Raw genomic sequence first — 19,766 nt, 5'->3', positions numbered from 1 at the left:
CCCTCTTCTCTCTTTAGGTCCCTCCTCTTCTCTCCTTAGGACGCCCCTCTTCTCTCTTTAGGACTCCCCTCTTCTCACTTTAGGACGCCCCTCTTCTCACTTTAGGTCCCTCCTCTTCTCTCCTTAGGACGCCCCTCTTCTCTCTTTAGGACACCCCTCTTCTCTCTTTAGGTCCCTCCTCTTCTCTCCTTAGGACACCCCTCTTCTCTCTTTAGTACGCCCCTCTTCTCTCTTTAGGTCCCTCCCCTGGACTGTTGCATGCAGCAGGTTGTCGATTGTTGGTGCGTCTTCAGATTACAGATCCAAGCGAAAGTCTTTCCACATTTGTTGCAGCTGAACGGCTTCTCTCCGGTGTGAACTCGCTGGTGTTTTTTCAAATTCCCCGCCTCTGCAAAACACTTCCCACAAGTCTCGCATTTAAAAGGCCTCTCCCCCGTGTGCACTCTTTGGTGAATCTCCAAATTAGACCAAGCGGGAAATGGCTTACCGCAAATTTTGCAAATGTATTTTCTCCCTGCTTTTTGTGCTTGAGAATACAGAGTTTGAAATGCATGGTTTGAATGCGTGCTAGTAGAAGGTGCAGAGGTAGAAGAGGCACTCGTGGTTGCATTGGGAGGATCTGTCAGGCTTGTGTTCAATTGTTGGGGTGTTCTAGCGTTGGAAAGGAAGTTTCTAAACATGGCAGAGGTCCATCGGGAATGAACTGACTGGATCCGTATTGAAGACAATGGAGAAGCTGAAGGCAGAACTGCAGAAAGGACAAAAAAAGTCAGATTCACTTACTAAAGGGTGTAGAGCAGTGCTTCTCAATGTTTACAGTATAACTAAGTCCAGTTTACATATTAGCTTTATCACTTTTGACCAAATAAAGGTAAAAGTTGTGCTTCGCTTGTGTTTCGCTTGCGCTTTGTTTGTGTTAATGTTCTAGTTTTCTTTTGCTAGGCTATAAGTTGTCTAATACTTTCTTGTAAAAGGTCGGGGTTCTTTGAATAAGACTGTTGAGTGTGTATTGTATTCAATGGTTCATGTAATAATCAATTAAATTCCTCTACAACTAACTCTTTCTCCATCTCCTTAAATCTCCTCTTTGGTTTTCTGCTACGCCTCATGTTTCCTGGCAGCTCCCTATAACCATGTATTCAATATTTCTCCTCTGTAAATATCATTTATGCTCCTTTCTTACCTTGTGAAACAGTGGGTTGTAGCTGGTTATTGACTCTTGTCGAGTTAAACTTCTCTTCATTGGCGTTGCCGCTCTCATTTTCCGCAGTAACCGCATCGTTATCCTTCGCTGTAGGAGGATTGGCGCTGAACACACAATCAGAGGACATTGTCGGTCCATTTTCCGGGGCCCAACGCGTGAAAAACGGCTCCAGTTCGTAAAAGGCTAAATCGTGGCCAGTGGCAGAGTGTGAGGAGACGGGAATCACCAACGGGACATCACTGGACTGAAAAGAAAAGAGACAAAAATGTGACAATTATCAAATCAATGTTTTTTTTTAAACTTATTTTTTAAACTATTTTTTAAACAGCTTCTCCACCAGCACACCAGGCAGCACAGGCCCCTGACAAAGTTCACAGGAGGAAACAATACTTCAGAGGGACCACATGTGGTATGGGTGGGTGCCTTAAAGGGGCAGTACCTGATATTTGCTGTCTTAAAAAACTGGTTCTTTTAAAACTTTTTGCAGGAATACGCGCATGTTTTGCCCGTTTACCTAATGTTTTCTGGGAATTCTAACTATTCACCACATTTTGAGACCTTTTCACAACTTTCAAAAACCACGGTAAAGCTAACAACTTGCATGCTAACAGCACTTCCTGTTTTGCGGAGAATAAAACACCCTATAAATATGTGCAAAGAGAGCACATGGGACTAATTTTCATCCAAATACCGGAAGCTACTTTTACAATATCTGTACAGAGGCAAAACACATTTGACCTTATGTGACAACCTGGTCATACCCTTCAAAGGGAATTAGAACCGTGGCCCTTCATGGTGATGTAGAAAAGTGCACAAAAATATGCAGCCCACTGGTGTTTAAAAATGAAATTAGTTTTAACATAGTGAACCTTTAACTGTTCATCCAAAAGATTAGTATTAAATCAGTTTTATGTGATTTTAAGTGCTTAGATTGATAGGTTCAGGTTGGTGCCGACATCCCTGTGTGACATTAGTTTACAGAATAATAATTGCAACAAACCAAAACTGATTAAGGACTGACCCCGCGCTGTAGTGTCAGAGATGTGACCTGACCCTGTTCTGTTTGCTCCTCTGCTTTATCCGTTTCCCCGCTGTCCAAAATGTCCCATCCACAAGCAAGAGCCATGTTGAATAGTGTTATAGACCCGGCTGTGGCCTTGTTACTTTTGCCAAATGTATATTCAGAAAAAGCCCGATATTGTTAATACAAACGATCTGCAATTGTGTCACAATTTTGACTTCTTACTTTCCTGAACAAGACACTGGCAAAGTTGATCACAATAAAACACACAAAACCAAACATTTTCATTTTAGAATTTTAATTATGAAAATGCAGTTTAAATATTACAAAATTGTGACACAATCCAGTCTTATAACATGACATAAACGTGTTATAATACAATTATAGTAAGTAGTAAAAAAAACAAATTCTAAATAATCCGACAAAACATTCCACAGTTGCTGAATCTTGAAGAAACAAAGCTGTGTTGACGTCAGGAGGCAACATAAAACACAATGAACTATAACATTGTATGTACAGTGAAAGTTAACTTTCACTGTACATACACACATACATACACTGCCCCAAATAAACTGTCTGTTTGCTGTAACCCGAGCAAACATTTTTCAAATGGGTCGGACGGTAGGCAAATTATTATTTGTTTTACTTTGAAGGCAGAAAAAGCGGGGGGAACATGCTGGGGACACGGGCGCCGCCATGTTTGTTGTAATGACGCTGCTGGGCGTGTTTCAATCCCAGAATGCATTGCGTAAGACACCGTGATAGAGCTTGACATGTACTATGGACAATTTAGTGGCGCTGACAGGTAAACCAACTAGTAAAAGGTAATATAAAGTCTGTTAAGCGCATTCTGTTTGGATACAAACGCATGTGGAGGACTGAATATGTAAAAGCAGTGCGTTAGCAGTCCTTTGGAATGAAATATAAGTTTACCAGCGTGGCGGTTTAGGAAAGACTGGTCGGTGAGTCGGCGGGTTACGGCAAACAGACATTATTTTGCTCAGCCTCACGGAAAAGACCATGGACTGGTGTTAGTCAAACAAATTCTATCATTCTTGATTTTCCCATTCAATTATTTAAACTATTTATGATTTTTTATCAAATGATCAGAAGAAAAGCAAATAAGAAGCACTAAAATAAACACTGTGGAACGGATGGACTTAGGTCTATTTGAACAGAATTACAGACTAATTTGCAGTTGAAAAACCTGCAGATGGAACCACTGGGGACAAGAAAGAGGTCTGACACTTTGCCCAGTTAAAATCTTTTCAGGATCAGGCAAAGATTCTTCAGCGACAGCCATCCCAGAATTATAATCGAATAAAAATATTAGAACTCACTCAAACTTACTGCAGCACAAATCAATCTGGCATTCAGGTTACAATGTTCTAGCATTGTTTAAGAGCAGTGCAATTTGCATAATTCCATTCATTTACTGAATGTTATGCGTCTGCACATTATTACTTTGCACATTATTACTTTGCATGTCTTTTTTCATGTTTCTTGAGGTTACTGGGGTCTGAAAACCTCTCGGTGCAGTAAGCGCACTGGTACGGCCTCTCGCCCGTGTGAATGTTCTTATGAATCTTCATGTTCCAAAACTGAGAGAACAGCTTTCCACAAATGTTACAGGCAAACGGCTTCTCCCCCGTGTGCGTCCTGAGGTGGGACTCTAAATTTGCCGGCGAACTAAAACCTTTACCACAGAAATCACAAGCGCAATTCTTTTTACGCTCAGTTTTGGCCCTTTTCGCCTTGAAACTAGCCGGAGTACCTAAGTGTGGGTCTAGGAACTCAGCCGGAAGCACTCCAGTTAGAATAGGACCAGAGCCTTGGATATTGGAAAATACATTTGCATTGGTGTTGTAAGCTGCCATTTGTGAAGAAGGACCAGGGAGGCTCGGGTCTTGGGAGAAATTAGTAAAATGATCATTAGTCCACAGAGACGCAGAACCGAAGCTAACCTCAGATAAACCCTGGCTGGATTCTTGAACCTGATTGGCTGAAATCTGTGACGCTTCAGCGAATGGGAGCCCAGCTTTGAAGTCGTCCGTGCTGGACTCGACGAGACCTGAAAAGAGAAACATAATGATGGTAAAAGTGATTATGAGATGGACTAGTTCAGGTTTTAGCGCAGTCCAGAGGAAGCTGTTTGTGAAAGTGATAAGTAACGTGATAAAAATGCTTTAGTTTTTCTAGAGTTTAGTGTGTTTGGACCTTCTTGGATGTTGAGGCTCGGCGTGTTTGCTTTGTCCCTCGCTTCCTCTTGCTCTTCCATTTTCACCAGCATCAGATCAGGCTCTTCGCTCGGCTGAAAAACACACAAAACAAATACACGGGACTTTACGTTTCAAAACTAAAGACTCAGGAACAAGGCTGCGTGACATGAAAATAAAATATATAGTAAAATCGTGCCATTAAACATGAAATCAGGATCAAAAAAGGCAAAGTAAATGTTGAAGTTCCATTAGAATCACGAATTACACGAGGGAAAAGGACGAATGCAAAGAAAATTCGTGCAATTTTCATTGTAGGCTCAATGTGTCAGAATGAAGATGGAAAAATCATAGTTTTAATTAGTTATAGCATAAGGTGGTCAGTACATCATACATTGTACTATAAGTATATAATCCGTAATGAGCCAACTGGAAGAAAGCGGCCAAAAATATTAATTAAATATTTTTTGTCAGTGTTTTTTTTTTGCATACCATATTCTCTGCACCATATGGCTCACTTAAAAGCCTTTAATTTTCTCAAAAAACGATATTGCACATTATAATCCAGTGCGCTTTATATATGGATTAATTCTGGTTGTGTTTACAGAGCTCAAAGTGATTTTGTTTTGCTTAATGCGCCTTATAATCCGGTGCGTCTTATATGAAAAATGATCAAAAATAGACCATTGACAGTGCGACTTAGTGTGGAAAATACGGTACTTCAACTTCATAATATGATTCAAATGAGGATTCTTTAAAAAAAAAAAGTTTCATAATTTGCCGTACTCTTTGTATCTAAAACCATTTGTGCAAATCCAATACACTCTACAGTTATTAATATGTAGATGTGATCAAAAAAACTTTTCAAAATAGTTCACAAATTAACCATTTTAATTTATTTATATTTCGTGTGCAACCATAATAACTGTCTTTTCGAAGTGCTCAGGCCCATCATTTTACTACCCAATTATTATCTTAGCTAATTATTATCTAATTACCTTCACATGAGGCTTTTCACTGGATTTTGGGATTGTTCTAAAAAACAAAAAACAACTCATCTGAATGCCATACTTTATTCACTTTTATTTAAAGAGAACAATTTTAAACAGTTAAAACATTAAAAATAAAACTTTTACAACTAATCTTCTCATTAAACAAACAAATGTAATAAAGCATTAATATTTTCGCTGCAATAGGATTTCCTGTAAATCTTCATTGATACAGAGCATCTTAAACAAAGCATTGTTTTACATTTATCCTGACAAACTGTGGCCCTCAAACAGCTGGTCCCTCACGTCAGTCTAAATATATTCTGCAGCATAAACCTATTTTCAGTTGGTCTCCAACAGTTATTTACAGTGTTCATTTTATCATGTTTCACACGAGTAAAAATCATTGAACCATAAAAAATAAAAGGATAAAAAAGCCATTTGCGAGAGAATTACCAAGTCAGTAGTTTAATCCTTCATTGGTCCAGGAAGAGTTCAAGGTAGAAGGATTTACGTGTCGTCATTAGGACAGTTTTTCTGATCAAGAATCAAGAGGTTTTGACTCCAGAAGACACTTTCAATCTGATGGTACTGACCCGCGACTCTAGACTTTATACTGCACTGAACACTCACAGCTAACGCAAACTTTTGTTCATTCATTTTCTACCGCTTGTTCCCGTTCGAGGTCACGGAGCTTGTCCCAGTGACTCTGGGCCTTAGGCGGGGCACCCCTGGACAGGGGCTGGACAGGGCCCAGCTCGTCGCAGGTTTAACACCTACACTTTTATCAAAGACATTAAATCACCAAATGAAATGCATAATAAATGACTAAACAATTATTTTAGTAGTCCACTTGTCAAACGCTTATTTCTAGTCAGACTTTTTAAATAACTGACCTTATGACAGAAGGTTTCTATGGATTCAATTTACAAATAAAGTACGATTGAAACAAATATATATAATAGTTTCTCTTTTGAAATTGTGACCTACAGTAATAATGCCACTCTCGTTTCGCATGTGTTTTAGAGTATGTGTAGTCGTTGCAATCCTATAAGAAAGATTGCCTGATTGTATTTAGATGACTTTAGTGTATTAATTTAATTTATGTAGTTTTAATATTTATCAAGCCTCTAAATTAGCACAAACTCCATTGGGAAAGAATTCACCTTTGTAAAGTCTTAAACCTGTCGACACATCCACCTGCAGCTCATTGTGTGATGTTTTAAGTATTTACTAAGTTTATGAATAACCATAGAGATAAACTTGGACAGGAAGTAGTGATACTGAGCTATCCGGATGGTGTTTATTATAATGCCTCGCGTCACAGTACCAACAGATTGCAAATGACTCCCAGTTGGAAGTAGAAACATCTTGATTTCAAAAACAATCTCCAGATGACGATCTTTTCAATATTTTGTTGCTCAGAGTAAAATAAACTGACAATAGCCACAGCAAGAAGGGTCCAAGGTTCGACTCCCGGGGCTTTCTGTGCGAGTTTCTCCTGGTGTGAATGATCTCAACAAACACTCATTAAAAGGCAAAAGAAAAATGCCTTTCATTGGTCGTATTAATAAAAAAAAAAAATCAGAGAAAAAACAAAGTGTTGATTTACATAAAACATTGTGTATAAAAAAAGACTATTTGTTTTGTAGCTAGAATTGAGCCCTCGTGTCCTTTAACAGTTCGGATATTCAAATATGGGACACATGGATTAAGTCTCATTCTCGTCGTCGTTGCAGGCCTCGGGGTGGCACTTGATCTTGTGGTTCTTGACGTTCCGGATCCAGGCGAACGAGGCGCCGCAGAGGTCGCAGTTGTACGGCTTCTCGCCCGTGTGGACCCTCTGGTGTTTCTTCAGGTTCCCCGCCTCGGAAAAACTCTTCCCACACGTCACGCACTCGAACGGCTTCTCTCCCGTGTGAATCCGCTGGTGGATTTCGACTTTCTTCGGACGATTGAATGTCTTGCCGCAAAAACTGCACACAAATAGTCTCTGCTTGGGCGGCGGCTGAGTCCACGGTTTGCCGCTTTCCGGGAAATTTGCAGCTATTGGATACTCGAGGATGTAGGGAGAGGGTTCGTTCAGATTTGAAGACGTCGACGAGAAATCGCTGGAGGACATCGAGTAAGAACACGTGGGCTTCTCTGCATCGATGACCGTCGCCTTGTTTAAAAGATCTTCAACCAGCGCCATAGGGCTTTTGTTGTTGTACATTAAGTCGAACGGTAAGTCACTGTTATTGTGAGTTTGAGGAGAGGAGTCACTGACCTCCACTCTCCTGTTGGTGGCGCTCTTTCGTCGAAGGGGTCCCGGTGGGGTCTGGGTCCTGGTCTTGGGGCAGGTCTGGATTTGTTCGAGTTTGGGTCCTTCTGCTGCAGGAGGCGCTTGCTCCATGTGATCCATGTGCTCCATGACGTCTGCAACAAAAGATACGAGTTAGAATCTGAGCGGAAACGACAGTAACGTTAGTGTCATACACTGAAGACTAAGCCTAAAGCTGGGCCGCCCTACTTTGTCTAGTAAATGTTGTGTTTTCTCCCAAAGGGTATATTATTGTCTTTGGCGTTGTGAGAATCAGGTACACCGTCTTTAACAGAGAGCCCTTTTGCGTTGATTGCATGTAAATGTAAACCGTTATGAAAGAAAGTGTGTTTTAATTGTGTGTCGTAATGAACACTGTATTTAAACTCACCATTGTCTTCAATTAGATGGACCACATCCTCCTCTTTTGTTTCCGACTTGGTTTCCTCCTTCACCATCACCGGCTCCGGCTCCACAAACTGCACATCTGGAGACTGAGACAAACAAACAGCAATTAACACAGTTCCATTTTTAAAACAATGAAAAGAATTTAACTCCGAAGCTTGTCGATGTAACAGTTTGCCTGGATCTGCACTCACTTTGCTCTGCGGGTGTTGGGACTCTCCTGTGGCACAGGCTGGGAGCGCTCGGTGCGGCCAAAGAGACGCCGTCTGCTGCTCGAATGTGCCATCTAGAAAGAATATATATTTTGTCAATTATTTCCACGAGCTCATACATACAAACACAATAAAATGTTCTTGTTATTGTAATATTAGGGGGGAAAGTGATGCTGCTTTAATGTGGTGTAGGGTAAACCGTTTATATACACAACTTTCCGAGAGTAAGTTGCATAAGAACAGTCAGAGAAATGTGAATTCCGTTTAAATTGTGAGGTTAGGGACAAAAAAATAGGATTAAAAATAGATGTATGTATGAAGTGAGAATGAAGTTGATAATAAAGTTTAATAATGGTGTATTTTAAAACAGCGGACATTTCCAAAAAATCATTATATATTATAAAGTGAGTCTTGACATTTATTGTTACATTCTCATTCGATAAAGATGACATCATCAAGTAGCACATTTTCACCTATTTATTAAGCCATTTACTATGCAGTCATTAGTTTAAAAGTGCAGTTGGATACAGGACTTGAACAAGACCTGCACAGGTTAATATATATTACACATGTAGATAGATATCGCTCTATATATATATATATATAGGGTGCTGTGTCAGTGTATTTTGGGGACTGGATCCAGTGCCATAAACTGGCAGTGCAATTTTGAATTAGGGAAACTGATCACCACAAGTAAGAGATTGGGTAACACGCGTTTGCGTGTTACCCAATCTCGTACGAGTCAAGGAGCCTTATTATTTCAGAATTCTGCATTTTTTTATTTTGCATTATTTTCCTTATATAAACCTGCACACGTGTGAACCGAACAATAAGAAATAACTCATTTTAGATGTAGCTACAAATGTTGACCCCACAATAGTTTTTCATTTTATCTAAAGGATATATTACAATCTTTACTTCTAATCAAATTGTGACGCTCAAATATAATTATGAGGCTAGAAAATACTATCTTAGCATCTTGTCAAACAAACTGACATTTATACCATGAAAATCATCTTTTCTTTGGCATTTTTATTTTTTGTAAAGACATTAAATTCAGTCTAGAGAATATATTCCAGCTGACTCTTTCACTCGTTGTTGTCTCCCTTCAGTAACCCTGTACTTTGTGATGCCAGAGCGCGTTTTAGTGCCCGTTTGTCTTCCTTTTACCTGCACATGAGGGCGATATCTCCCGGAGCCTGTTGTCGCCGCTGACCTGCACCCGGAGGCGGCCGCTGTTGAAGGCGCTCTCCCGCAGCCGCCTCTCCGCCGTCCCGCGGGCCATCTTCAGCTCCAGCAGGTGTACTTTCCTCTTCAGCGCTTTGTTCTCCTTCTGGCACTGGGACATTTGCAGACTCACCACGGCGTAGTCGTCGTCCACCAGTTTGCAGATCTCGGCCACGGCGGCGTTCGCCAGCACCTCCATGATGGACGCCAGCTGCGTTTGGAAGGCCAAGCGGCTCGACATGACGCTATTGTTGCTCGTGCTGCGTTCAGATTAATGCCAAAGCGTGCAAAGAAGTCGGATAAAAGCGAACATTTAAGCTACAGTGCGCTAAATGTGCTCTTTGCGACAGTAAACACGGGCGAGAGCAGGCTACGCGCACAAAGGCTCGCATCGAGACCGGGGAACGTCCCTCCGACAGATTCGTCACATCCGGGGGCGTGTACTATTACTTCTTCTTCGTTGGTGTTTTATGGCGATTGGTATCCAAGTGTCGCATTACCGCCACCTACTGGAGTTCGACTTTAGACTGCAGTTCTTTGGTACTATTACTCATGGATGTATTCTGGCGGACGCGTACTACCACCTTTATCTTCAGAGCACATGAGATGTCATAAAGCACGCTATCATGCTAAGGCTGGAGCGCCCTCTACAGGTAATATAGATAAAATAGTATATGTGTTTATTTGCTCATGTGTGTGTGTATTTATTTATTTCTGAAAACAAAACACAACGTGCGAATTATAGTGGACGAGGAACCAAGTACAATTTATTATTTTAAGTCACTTGTGTAAATGCGGAAACCCACCTTTGCAATTTAGTCAGAAAAAATATCGTTAAAAAATATATCTTTAATTGTTTTTTTCCCCTCAGATCCACTTCCCTTTTTAGTCCACTAGATGGCAGAAGTCTTACATCTCATTCATAAGTTTTTCCACATCCTGTTGGAAAAACTTAGTCGCGCACCTCCCCCCTTTCCTCACTCTTTACCTCCGCGTTCAGTTTCACTTTATTCACTCTTGTTTTGACGCATAATCTCGCCATGTGGATCTCTGACAGGCGCAGACCATCCTCTGGCCGCTGGCTCTTGGTGCTGGCGGGACTTTGCTCCACGATGCTTTGCGTTTCAGCGGAGTCCCACACCTCTTCCTCCTCCTCTGGCTCCGGCTCCATGATCCAGGACCTGCGGGCCGCTCTGGGGGACCTGGCCGGCGAGGGGAGGGCTTACCTGGGCAGGCTGGCCGGGGAACAGACGCTGCTCTCGGTTCAAAAGGTAAACGCACATGGGTGTATCCACGTGGAAGAGGTTGTAAACTCACTGGAAATCACATTTGTATTACTTCTGCCCATTTATAATTGTAAACTTACCTGATTATTATTATTATAGGGCTGTTTTTTATTATAAGGGTTACAAAATGACAAAGTGTTATGTAAATGTACATTTACAGAGTCAACGCTATGCAAATCCACTGGAGAATCTTAACTTCCTGTTTTTTTAACTACTTAAAAAACAAACATAACAACCCCTGTTGCTCATATTCATTGGGTTCAGCTTCCTGTTTCCAGTGGGGTTCAGAATGATGAGAAAGTTGTTCCATAACGATTTAAAACTGATTAAGACCTGGGCAATATGCCAAAACATTTATTCCACAATTTTCTTGAGGCCAATTCAGATTTTTATAAATCACACACCCGTAGTCTAGATACAAGTAGAGGTGGGAGATACATCTAAAGATGAATCAGATCACAATTGTTGTTTTGGAAATATGCAAATTAGACTATGTAGTAGAAAGCAGAAGGGTATGGCAATATTTCTGCTCTTTTCGGGTTATTTTAATGGCCCATTTATGTTTTGCGCAACATTTGAACCTCAATCCAAACTTTTAATCACACATTTTGCACATTTTAAACTAAATTACTGAATCGTGATGTGTCAATTTGACCAAAATGGCAGATAGTCAAGGGAATGAGATCACGTTTAAATGTACTATCACCGTATTGCCCAGCCCAACAGGAAGCTAAAACCCATGCATCGTTTTACCAGTCAAAAGATGGCATAAGGTGTTTCAAATTGTCCTCATTTTTCACCATTCTGAATCATTCTGAAACCTTTGGATACAGAGTAGGAGGTTATGCAAAATAATGGTGTCATTTGTAAACCGCTTGTCTTTTTCAGGCTTTCTCAAAGGTTTTTAAAGTCGTTGCAGAAAATGTGGCCGGCGGACTCAACGTGATCCTTCAGTATATTTCACACTTGTTTGAAACGGCTGGAATCAATGGTAATTTTAAGTAAATGTTCCTACATTTTACTCGAGAGCATCATGTCATATCGTGGACATTTTCAGAACCACCCAGTATGAAAGCTTGTCTGGCTTTTGCAAACGGTTTCATTATCCAACTTGTTAGAACATGTTAAACTACGTTGTATTATTCAGTTTAATTTTATTAAGTATCAAAAGGGTTAAGCCCGATAGTTTTATTCCCTGAAACGTGACACTTCCATCCATGAATCCAACAAAAACACACACTTTGATCACATTAGGACCAGCGCTTGACTCCAACACTGATGCTGGTCATTTTGGTTACTACCCAGTGATTGAAGAAGTACTGCATTTTGTTTCTGAAGTAAAAGTATCACGTATGAAAATGTGCTGCAGGGATGTATTTAACTACATGTTGAAAAAGTATTCCACATGAATTTTTGATAACGATTTCAACAACGATAAAGAATTGTTTTGACGACCTTTACGCAGGACGTCACAGATTATAGTGAATTTAAAGTAAAAATAATACATAGTAAATTGTTCCTAAATCCTTATGATGGTTCTCCTGATTTGCTAACTATTACTTAGTTTGGTGGGATAGCACCTGCGGTCAATATTTATCATGGTTTTACTTTACAGTTAATTTGCCGTTTGTGAAGGTAGTTTGAAAAAAAGGAGTTGAATTCTAAAACGGAATCCACTTGTGATGTCATCAATATGCGACGTGACATTGAAAACACTGAGACAATTTACACTTACCTCACACACTTTCCCGACAGTTTAAATGATCATTCAACAAAATAAAGCTGCTATAATATAACGTGGTATTACTGTTTGTCAAATCATAACTGTTGTGAAATATATATACGGCTCTTGTTTACAGTCTGGTTGCTAGGTAACTGTTGTGGAATGACCTCTACCTATGTCTTATTTGCTGCTCATGTCCAACCAGGAAGTAAAATGATAAACTTTACGAAAATGGACAAACTCGGGACAAACGGGCAAAAAGTTTGTCAAATCTGAATGATAATTGTGTTCACTACGTTTTAGTGAAATGTGTAGTCCAACTTGTCGTATAGACTTTAAAAATAATAATAATAATTTGACTGATTACTTTTGAAAATAACTGACAAAAGTGGTAAACGAGGTGGTTAATATCAAATCCTGGTTATAAGTCATTCTATTTTGTCTTTTGTCCCTTTGCAGTGACCGTACCCGCTCGCGTGACGCCGTCTGGAGTGATTTTCGTGGCGCAGTGGATCCTGGTGGCGCTCCTCACGTACTGGATCATCTCGCTCACGTTCCAGCTCGTCGCCTCCACGCTCAGACGCGCGCTCTGGCTCCTCAAAATCGGCGTGGCCTTGTTCTTCTTTGTGCTCATTTTGAGGGACTACGGCGTGGGGACGGAGACGATGGCCGTCCGGCTGAGCGTGCTGGTGCTGGTTTGCGTCCTGTTGGGCGTGGGCTCCGCAGGCTGGTCCGGCGCTACAGATAAAACTGGAGATTTAGAGGAGCAGGTGAGGGTTTTGGAAAGGAGGTTGCGAGAAATGGAGAGGTGGAGGAAAACGGACGAGTAATTGTTGGTTTTCAAATGATAAAACGACAATCACTTGTTTCATTTAGCTGGAGGCAGGCCAAATAGGGCTGCATTCACACATTATATATCAGACTCTAATAGTCCTGATTTTGACTTGTTCTAGTCCCAGTGTGATCGAGGTCTGGTCCAAGTTTGCTGACAATTTTATTGAAGTGTGAATGACCCTAAATAGTAATTAAAGCATCGCCAGAATGTTAAAAAATTCCAAAATATAACGGTACATTAACTAATCAATATCAAATCTGTAAATCCTAATGATTTTCAGTCTTTAAAACATAAGATTAGGCAACAGTTGATTGAGTTGAAACGGTCAATTAGTTTACTTTTCTCAAACAAATTATAGGAAAACTACTATTTTCCAGCTATTTGTGCGTCAGTCAGTCAAATATGTGGTGAAGTATGTAAATATTTGGAAATAAAATGAAAAACTATTGCGATTCCTTTAAGTATGTACAATAACGCCTTTAAAATCAGGATTTTGCCTTCATTAAAAATGATAAGAGCCTGTCAAGATCTCCATGTTAAATTAACAGATAGTATAAAATACAAGTATAAATGTGTTTAAACCAGGCTCCAACGCTCACATTTGTCTGAGTGTTTTTAATTTTCCAAAACCACCATGATTTTTCATATTGTGATAGTCTGAGGTTATTCCCAGTTTCTCCATTGAATTCCCTTATATTCCACTCCACTTGTGCCTCCATTCCGTAATTTAGAATGTTTTTGTTTCAAAACGTTTAGAGGGTCGATAAAACAGTTTTTGATGTTTTGCAAATCCAAATGCTACGCCAGCCCTAGATTTATTGCAGATTTGTGATGCCAGATAACGGATCTTGGCAATAATATATGTTTTAAATAAATACCATCAAATTGCTAGAAGAATACTGCTTCTGCCATGATCTAAGAGAAGATTATCTGCAAAACGACCAATAGCTAAAAGCCCAAATGATTCATACCCCAGACACATCCAAGTCATTTTTAAATTCATTCTTTAAATTGTAGTTTTGTGCAGCCTTTAGTAACTTTTTTCTCACACTTTACGTCCAAACAGATATGTTAAAAAATGTACTAATGCAATATTTGTCTGGGTGTGAGTTTGGACTTTTAAAGGGATAGTCTTATATTTGATATTTATAAAAGAGGTGCTTTATTAGAACAATTTTGTGGAATCAGAAAACCGGGATTCAACTTTATGTTATAGATTCAACTGTATGTTATAGATTCAACTGTATGTTATAGATTCAACTGTATGCTATAGCTTCAACTGTATGTTATAGATTCAACTGTATGCTATAGATTCAACTGTATGTTATAGATTCAACTGTATGCTATAGATTCAACTGTATGCTATAGCTTCAACTGTATGTTATAGATTCAACTGTATGCTATAGCTTCAACTGTATGTTATAGATTCAACTGTATGCTATAGATTCAACTGTATGCTATAGATTCAACTGTATGTTATAGATTCAACTGTATGTTATAGATTCAACTGTCCATTACATTAACACTGTTTTTCATTCATTTAGTTGTGATTAATTGTACATATTTAGACATGTGTACCGCTGCTTAATTCTGCTTTAGTGGCGATTCACACTATCAAAACCTTCAAAATCGGACCAAATTTAGAGTGGACTTAATTGTAGTATCATTCCCAATACAAGCGACTACTATTGTGAAAATACCAGTTCATACCGAGTGTCGTTGTTTTTCTGTTCCTTCAAATCGAACATGTGCCAACAACCAACCCGCTCTCAGTTTTCCCACAATCCCGTGTTCTTTAAACATCTCAGGACTTGTACATGTGTTTTGCTCTTTGAAAATATTACTAATATTGTTACTATTGCTGTCATTCATTTGCTGGATAAATGGCAACAAAATCGATTTTAAAATGCTGGAATAACTTTGCTGAACTGGTCAGGGGTCTGCCACCTGCTCGTATCCATGGAGATGCTGTTGCTTTGCCTGGGATGTTCCGCAGTCTGGCATTAAATGTACAGTATTCATCTTGCAACTCTTGGTGTCATTAGTGCTCAAAAATGACCTTGGAAACTGTCGCCGTGCAGTGAGCGGGGTCGCCATCCCACAGAGATGCCGTCACCCGCTTGTCTCCATGGAGATAGATTTAATGCTATGATACGTGGAACATTCCAGGCATTGTAATAACCCTCCACCAGAATAGCTATGCTGTTTGTTGTGCCTTAAGTCTTAAATCTCACCTGACTTGAACCTTTATCTTGACTGTTCTTTTTTATATGCAATTTTAATGTATTCTGCTTTTATTGTCTTTCCGTCCATTTGCCGTCGGCACTTATTAAATCTTGCAATATGTCAAATGATGTGTGTGTAATGTAATCCTCATTTGTTTCTAAGTTTTTATTTATAGAATAATGGTGCAAAAACAAAGGGAACTAAATGCACATGAGGACGTCGTTTTTAACTTAAAAATAAAACGCTTTCTTAAAACTGTGCCTTATTTCTTGGTAAATTGAAGTTGGGTTTCTTCCAGATCTGAGCAAGGATTTTGACCAGGAGTGGGAAACTTAGTTGGAGGAATTGCGTGTTTTATGGTGATGGAAGAAAAGATGCATTTTTTTTTTATCAAAAACAATTTATACAGGGCAATAAATCTAACTTTTATTGCTGTTTTATTAAAAAAAACAATCCTCGTTCTAGATGTTTAATTCAAAATCCCATGTTCAGCCTTCTTCCTTTTGGCCTGGTCTCAAATGTGCATTGTTATGATAGATTTTACTCTGTGGGCATTTTGCCGTCACCACTTCACTAATGCACGTGGGCGGAAGAGGAAGGAAGCCTACGTAAAACTGAAAAACCATATTCAGAAATCCGTCTGAAGATTGACCTCGCATGACTTTGATTCCTGATATTTACTGAATTGCACGAAGAGAAGGTTATTCAAGTCCACACATGTTCTCTATGAATGCCATTGTGTGACTGGAGGCCCACACAAATTATATACTGCATTTTCAAGGAATGACTGCGTGTTTGTTGTGGTTAAAGGTAATTAAATAAAAGTGGTTTGTAACTTCACTTTCAAACTCTTGTATTTCCACATTTCTGAACTGAATGAAGACTCTGAAATGTGTTAAAAGTGGGTATTTCAAATGTACAATGTATGGACTGATACTGTTGAGGGTAACTATAAGTAGTGATGTGCGGATCAATACCAAATATCGTTATATCGATACTGATATACTGAGTAGTAAAGATTCTCGTGCTTAAAGATCGATAATGAAAATGTCAGAAAAAGTTCCTGTTTTTTTAATAATCCATTTGTACATTTTTGAAATACATTTTTTTTTATAATTTCGTTCATATTTTTTCCCAATAAAACCTCCCATTTTAACGACAGACTTCACAACACGCTTCAGTTTAGATCGGCCTGGAACTGGCTCAAAGATGTGTGAACCTGTGTGAACTGAATCTGCATAAACAACATATAAAACATATAAAAGGAATGAAAGACACCACTCAGAAGTTGTACAGTACATGCTCGTGTTTACTAGAATTGTAAAAGACTAAAAAAGGTCAGAGAATCAAAAAAGAATCTGGTCTGAGGCAGTTGTCTACAGAAAGGCTGTTTGCGGGTGAGAACACGAGGATGCGTTCACACTGGTCTGAAAAGTCTGTCATTTACTGCACTGTAGAAGGTCAGGAGACGTCTACAGACTGATGGCACCAGCAGGACATTTTGGGTCAACCTAAAACAAGGAGAACTCATTAAGTACTCCTCAATGAACAGAGTAAAGTGTATCTACTGTATCTAAGAGCAGTAACTGAATATAAGTACTGGGAAATACGTGTTGAGAAGAGAATACTCATTTCAAGCGATTGTATTCCAGTCGTTACTTGTTTTTCTTCTTCTCAGTATTACCTCAAATCAAACAAATACCTAACGATACTTGATCATGAAATTTTGGCTTCGAGCGGCACAAGTATTCAGACTAAAGTAATCTGATTAGACCAAGAAACAGAATAAGTTACAAAACACTGTGTAAGATCAAACTAATCCAAACCAATGGCAAATGCAATGAAACTTTGGCTTTTCTGAAAAATAAAATCCATTCTCATGATTTTGTTGTTGTCCCAGTGTAAACGCATCCACAATCATGACAGGAGTGTAACGGCACCATTTTGTTTTCACAGTTTTCCCCACGAGTACAAAATGAGAGGTAGGAGCTTATGCCTGTTCCTAAAATACAGTGAGGTCAAAAAAAATATTTGAACAGCCTGCGATTTTGCAAGTTCTCCCACTTAGAAATAATGGTTTGAATTTTTCATCACAGGTGCATTTCCACTTTATTTGAACAGAAATACCAAAGACCTGTCAGTATGCCTTTAAAAAGTCCACCTCCTCTCCACTTATTATCTAAATTAGTAGCACCCGAGCTCGTTAGCTGCATAAAGACACATGTCCCACCCACAGTTATTCAGACTCCAACTACTACCATGGGCAAAGAGTCCAAAGAGCTGTCAAAAGACACCAGAGACAAAACTGTAGACCCCCACAAGGCTGGAAACTGCTATGGCAATTAGCAAGCCGCTTGGTGACAAATGATCAACTGTTGGAGCAATTGTTAGTAAATGGAAGAGGCTAAAGATGACTGTCAATCTCCCTCAGGGGGGCTCCATGCAAGATCTCACCCTGTGGGGTCTCAATGATGATAAGAAAGGAGAGGAACCAGCCCAGAACTACATGGAAGGAGCTGGTCAATGACCTGAAGGGAGCTGGGACCACAGTTTCAAAGGTTACTATCGGTAATACACTGTGCCGTCATGGTTTAAAATCATGCATCACATGGAAGGTTCTTCTGCTTTAGTCAGCACATGTCCAGGCCCATCTGGAGTTTGCCAATGACCATCTGTATGATTCAGTCATGTGGTCAGATGAAACCAAAACTAGAACTTTTTGGTATAAACTCCACTCGCCGTGTTTGGAGGAAGAAGAAGGATGAGTACCATCACAAGAACACCATCTCTACAGTGAAGCATGGGGGTGGAAACATCATGCTTTTGGGTCGCTTTACTGCACAGGGGACAGGACGACCGCACTGTATTAAGGAGAATGAATAGAGCCATGGATATTTTGGACAACAACCTCCTTCCCTCAGTCAGAGCATTTAAGATGGGTCGTGGCTGGGTCTTTCAACATGAGAATGACCCAAAGCACACAGCCAGGAGAACCAAGGAGTGGCTCCGTAAGAAGCATATCAAGGTTCTGCAGTGGCCTAGCCAGTCTCCAGACCTAAATCTAATAGAAAATCTTTGAAGCTGAAACTCCATGTTTCTCAGCGACAGCCCTGAAACCCGACAGATCTAGAGAGGATCTGTGTGGAGGAGTGGGCAAAAATCCCTGCTGCAGTGTGTGCAAAGGTCAAGAACTACAGGAAACGTTTGACCTCTGTAATTGTAAACAAAGGCCAATAAAAAAGTACCAAAGATTTACACAGATTTTCTAAGGTGTTCAAATACTCATTTGCAGCAATAACATACAGATTAGATTTCCCTCACAGTGGAAATGCAGCTACAATGAAAATGTCAGATTCCTCCATAATTTCTTAGTGGGAGAACTAAATATTTATTTTCCTCACTGTACCAGCATTTTTACGTAGTCTTTTACTTTTACATTCACAAACATCGAGTCGTTTTGGTGTCTAACTAACGTAACATAACATTGTTCAGGATCACTGATTGATGCCTTCAGAAAATAGCACTTCCAATAAAACAATAACATACAATCTTTTTAAAACATTGAAGATTGTTAGTGACATCATATACCAGATTCTAACACAAAAATGACACTCAAAGGCACAAACTCATTAATTTATGACAAAGACAACATGTTAAAAATGATGAGAACCAAATCTATCTGTGTCATTTCTTCAGAGAAAAGTGGGTACTTGTAGTTCAGCGCATAAACTTGCAGACAAATGGTTAGTAATTAAATATTTATCTTAAAATTGACTGGAGTTAGACAAATAATGAATACAACTAGACACTTGAACACATTGGTACTGGACGCCGTCAAGTTCTACAAGGATACTGTACTTAAAGATGCACTATGTACCTTTTCCGGTGGAGGGTCTGAAAATAAAAACCTGTGTAATTGAACAGATCTCTCTACTGCGTCAAAGTGGGAGGCGCGGAAAGTTGATTAAAGAGGAAATGCAACTTTTTCCCTACCTTAGGACATTTTTTTTGGTAAATGATGTGTATTTTAAGCACAAATGATGAAAGTCGAGTCACAACTGAGTGTTAATGGAGGTTGTTGACGTGGCAATAACTCAGAGAAGGAAACCGATTGTTCTGT

General features: G+C 39.6%; 2 protein-coding genes across 2 annotated transcripts; one reads left to right on the top strand and one right to left on the bottom strand.

The window, feature by feature from the left end:
- Positions 1–174: 174 nt before the first annotated feature.
- LOC140377580 (uncharacterized) lies at positions 175–9,987 on the bottom strand. The gene is made up of 8 exons (XM_072463040.1): positions 9,520–9,987; positions 8,332–8,423; positions 8,124–8,226; positions 7,700–7,848; positions 4,443–4,536; positions 4,190–4,296; positions 1,184–1,448; positions 175–748 (listed from the first exon to the last, which is right to left on the bottom strand). Exons 1-8 carry the CDS (start codon positions 9,815–9,817, stop codon positions 234–236), a joined length of 1,623 nt encoding a protein of 540 aa, XP_072319141.1. The 5' UTR covers positions 9,818–9,987; the 3' UTR covers positions 175–233.
- A 559-nt stretch (positions 9,988–10,546) lies between these two features.
- Positions 10,547–13,481, top strand: LOC140377588 (voltage-gated monoatomic cation channel TMEM109-like). Its single transcript, XM_072463046.1, has 3 exons — positions 10,547–10,847; positions 11,751–11,853; positions 13,045–13,481. The coding sequence occupies exons 1-3, from the start codon at positions 10,617–10,619 to the stop codon at positions 13,413–13,415; spliced, it is 705 nt and encodes a 234-aa protein (XP_072319147.1). The 5' UTR covers positions 10,547–10,616; the 3' UTR covers positions 13,416–13,481.
- The last annotated feature ends 6,285 nt before the right edge of the window (positions 13,482–19,766 follow it).

The sequence above is a fragment of the Eucyclogobius newberryi genome, unplaced genomic scaffold, assembly GCF_026437365.1.
Source record: "Eucyclogobius newberryi isolate DKJ021-1_F unplaced genomic scaffold, fEucNew1.0.hap1 SCAF_4, whole genome shotgun sequence".
Classification (NCBI taxonomy): domain Eukaryota; kingdom Metazoa; phylum Chordata; class Actinopteri; order Gobiiformes; family Gobiidae; genus Eucyclogobius; species Eucyclogobius newberryi.
This window is presented reverse-complemented; position numbering and strand designations above follow the sequence as displayed.

Coding starts and splice junctions, on each gene's coding strand:
- LOC140377580 (XM_072463040.1), bottom strand. CDS start 9,817: ATGTCGAGCCGCTTGGCCTTCCAAACGCAGCTGGCGTCCATCATGGAG. Junction 7,849..8,123: donor CCATCTAATTGAAGACAATG/GTGAGTTTAAAT, acceptor CTTTTGTTGCAG/ACGTCATGGAGCACATGGAT. Junction 749..1,183: donor ACAACCCACTGTTTCACAAG/GTAAGAAAGGAG, acceptor TCCTTTCTGCAG/TTCTGCCTTCAGCTTCTCCA.
- LOC140377588 (XM_072463046.1), top strand. CDS start 10,617: ATGTGGATCTCTGACAGGCGCAGACCATCCTCTGGCCGCTGGCTCTTG. Junction 10,848..11,750: donor CGCTGCTCTCGGTTCAAAAG/GTAAACGCACAT, acceptor TGTCTTTTTCAG/GCTTTCTCAAAGGTTTTTAA. Junction 11,854..13,044: donor TGAAACGGCTGGAATCAATG/GTAATTTTAAGT, acceptor GTCCCTTTGCAG/TGACCGTACCCGCTCGCGTG.